The sequence below is a fragment of the Bidens hawaiensis genome, unplaced genomic scaffold (assembly GCF_021521415.1).
Source record: "Bidens hawaiensis isolate Kalapana, Puna unplaced genomic scaffold, B.hawaiensis_p1.1 tig00007427_1, whole genome shotgun sequence".
Lineage (NCBI taxonomy): Eukaryota > Viridiplantae > Streptophyta > Magnoliopsida > Asterales > Asteraceae > Bidens > Bidens hawaiensis.
Window position 1 is genome coordinate 430,023 of NW_027491518.1, and position 3,952 is coordinate 433,974.

Here is a 3,952-nt window from a genome sequence, read left to right on the forward strand (position 1 = left end):
AAAAAGTACGATAACTTAAATACAAGAAAGTAGTCATTCTAAGAAAAATTAAAAGAAACTATGTAATAATTTTTTTCTTTATTTTCATTTGTTTTATTTTTTAAATAAACTTGGAAACATACTAACAATAATAAAAGTAAAAGGAGCATTTTGCAATCACAAAATGAAATTCCCAACCCTTATAAAACATTCACAACCAACCCTGATCTTTGAATACATTACAAAACCAGCCTCCAACTTATATTAATATTAATAGCAACAAAAACCAAAACACAATCAAAATCAAAAAAAAAAAAAAAAAAAACTCATTTCAACCTTGATCTCTCTGAATCAAATCAAAACCCACCATGGCCATGCCGGAGCACCACCAATTCCACAATTACCTTCAACAACAGCAGCAACAGAAATCTAAATCCTTCAGGTATTACAAAACCCCCTTTTCAAAACCCTAGAAAGTTGAATTTCTATCGTAACGTTATTAATCGTTGATTCTGTTGTTATAATTTGATGATTAGAGGTGTATTCAACAACATGGAAGCTCCAATTGCAGCGCCCATCAGCTACATCAACAGCGATCAACCTCAGCACCCTCCCTATATTCCTCAGTGTAAACCCTAAATCCCTCTGCTTCTAGCTTTTTTAGTATTGGAAAACTCGATAGTCGGGCGATGATGGGGCACCGACTGGTTATTAATAGGGATTAATCGGATTGGAAATTTTATATGTTATTTTTTAACTATAGGTCTGAATAGTGTAATTTGTGTAGATGTAATGACCGTTTACATATTCGGTACACCTATGTCTGAAGTCGATCCACGTGTTTTTTTTTTAATTATTTTCGTAGATGTAACTTACTTGTAGTACATATGAATTTTATTTTTTAAATTATCATTAAATTTTAATGGAGTTCTTTCGAGTTCTCAACAGCTCAAGTAGGTTGAGCTCGGTACAGAAAATGCCGGTGCTGATAATCCCCAAAAATGGGTACCGCTACGAAAAATACCTGCTATGGTACCAGTACCGAAGGCAAACATTTGGGAAATAACGGTACCGTACCGATCCCGAAACCTCAAAAGGTTGGTACTGAATTGGTACCAATGTACGCGATTTGGTACCTGCTTCAAAATGTTATATTTAATTTTTCGAATTTATTCATTGGATTGGATTTATAAGTATATATTTTCAAATACTTAAAAGATTTTGATCGATTATAGGGGCCGATTAGTTCAAATCGCATCGGCTGACCAGTGGTTATCGAATGAACGGTGATTAATCGCCGCCTAGGATGGATTTTTACAACATTGTGATTTTTTGTGTTCTCATTGATCGGAATATAAACTGTTGGATTTTGTTTTGGTGCAGTTCATGTGGTAGGATTTGCACCCGGTACGGATGCTAGTGACGGTGGATTTGAGTTGCAGAGGAATTATGATTTGGAGTTGATGAACAAGAGGCCAAGAGAGCAGCAGTTGTTTGGGAACAATAATGGAAATTCTCAGATATCGTCTATTGATTTCTTGCAGCAGCGATCGGTTTCAACTGGTTTAGGGTTGTCTCTTGACAATGGTAGATTGGTGTCGTCTGGTGAGTCGTCTTTTGTTGCTGGGCTTGTGGAAGATGAACTTGAGCGTGAGTTGAGGAGACAAGATGCGGAGATTGATAGGTTCATGAAAATTCAGGTGTGTTTGTGTGTTAAAAACTCCATTTACGTGTTCTGTTAGATTTCATCACATCAGTTTAAAATGCCAATATTCTGTTAGGTACAATCTTTTAATAGGGTATATGGTGTCATTGCATTATATATAAAGTTTTGAGCTTGAAGTCTTGAACCAAATTAGGCTTTGATATTTAACAAATGACAACTGTGTGTTTTCTTGATTGAAATTAGACAACACTTTATTAGTGAATTTGATTTAAGGAGGCTGTGGGTTGAGTGTAGCACGCCTATGTAAAAGTCACCAACTTATTGCACGGTAACTGGTGTATTTTTTATGATAAAGTTGCACTGATCTCCCTTAAAGTGCTTATAATCAAAGTAGATTTTTCTTGACTAGCTGGTCTGCTCATTTTATTATTGTCAAGATTTACATCAGTTTCTATGTTATACAATCTAAAGCATTTGTAGTGCTATTGTGGCATTTTCATAGAAATTATAGTCTATTGCATGTAAGCTGATGTTACCAGTATTTTAAATCTGACTGTTTAATTGCACCCGTTTAACTCTTATGCTAAAACTGAGTGTTGTTTGTATCATCATTGCATCATTTCTGTAATTCATTATCCATTAATATATTTTGGCATTCCAATCCATGTACTTATGAATGGGCCAATTTTGGGTTGTGTCTCATGTCAAAAGGGTCAAATTAAAAAAGAAGTTTCTAATGCAGACCACCCTCCTAAATTCGATTTTGGAGTTGTGTGTAAATATCGTTTTGTAATGATAATTAACACACATTATATTCACTCTTTAGAAAAATGAGCAAATCGGTGTTTTTGTGTAAACTCAACCTGCCCTGCTCGCTTTAACTTGTATTTAAATTGACTGAACTCTTTATGCAACATGATCGGTCCCATCTTGATACCTCTAATTATCCATTAAATAGGTTAGCTAAAACTAGGGGTGTAAATGAGCCAAACCGTTTGTGAGCTATTCGTGACTGGCTCATTAAAAGCTCGTATTAAACCAAGCTTAAACGAGCTCAAGCCCATGCTCAAGCCTATAAGCATGTTTAGTAGACAAGCCCGAGCCCAGGCTTCACTTACTGAGTGGCTCGTGAGTCTAATTGTGCTCCAACAGTTCTGACAACGGACACGAACAAACTTAAACATGTTCATTTCCTTAACGAACTAACATGAACAGAAACATTTGTTTGCTTTCGTGTTCGGTTAAAGTTAAATGAAAGAACATGAACATGCCCCCGTTCATGTCCGTCCAGTTCGTTTACGGGCCTACCCATCATTGTTTCTCATACCAGCATTTTTCCTTATTGGTTTATTTATAAGAGAACTTTTACTGACTTGTTAATATGTTTTTTCTATCAAAAAGGCTGACAGACTCAGGCAAGCAATTATGGAAAAGGTACAAACAAACCAGCTTCAACTAATCTCACATGTACAAGAAAAATTCATCCAAAAACTTCGTGAAAAGGAAACCGAGGTTGAATGCATCAACAGAAAAAACATTGAACTCGAGTTGCAAGTTGAACAACTCGCCATGGAAGCTGGCACTTGGCAGCAGCGGGCCAAACACAATGAAAGCTTAATCACCACTTTGCAGTATGATCTTGAACAAGTGTACAACAATAACAAACAGATCAAAGATGGTAAAGAAGGGTGTGGTGATAGTGAGGTAGATGACACCGCCTCGTGTTGCAACGGGCGTGCAATTGATTTTCATCTGCTATGCAAGAATAATAATGGGATGAGGGAGATGATGACGTGTAAGGTGTGTAAAGTGAACGAGGTTTGCATGCTTTTGTTGCCGTGTAAGCATCTTTGTTTGTGTAAAGAGTGTGAGAGTAAGGTTAGCATGTGTCCGTTGTGTCGGGGGTCGAAGTATATTGGTATGGAGGTTTATATGTAATGCGTTGTTTGTGGACGGATCCGGTTAGATGAATTTAAGGATTGTTGTATGGTTTACTTTTAATCTATGTGTATAGTGTTGATGTGTTTTGGTTGCAAATTTGTAATACGCTACGATGCATGTAGACGTGGCATGACCGGAGACATTTTATTAACCTGTTGGCATCAGCCAAAACATGTGAAGAATTGTTTGATTGTATTTAGTTAAAACTAACCGGTTGGATTATGAACGTGTTGAATGAGTTTGTTATTTATTTTGGACAGTCAAATGTGAAGAATTATGGGTTTTCTTAAGTAAAACACTCATTTGTTTTGCTATGATTTTAAATTCAGACAATTATTATAGGTTAAACTACTTTTTTTAATCATT

The 3,952-nt window shown here is 36.1% G+C and overlaps 1 protein-coding gene across 1 annotated transcript; it reads left to right on the forward strand.

The window, feature by feature from the left end:
• The first annotated feature begins 274 nt into the window (after window positions 1-274).
• Window positions 275-3,752, forward strand: LOC143635295 (BOI-related E3 ubiquitin-protein ligase 1-like). The gene is made up of 4 exons (XM_077103160.1): window positions 275-421; window positions 516-607; window positions 1,363-1,679; window positions 3,047-3,752. The coding sequence occupies exons 1-4, from the start codon at window positions 348-350 to the stop codon at window positions 3,581-3,583; spliced, it is 1,020 nt and encodes a 339-aa protein (XP_076959275.1). The 5' UTR covers window positions 275-347; the 3' UTR covers window positions 3,584-3,752.
• Window positions 3,753-3,952: the final 200 nt, after the last annotated feature.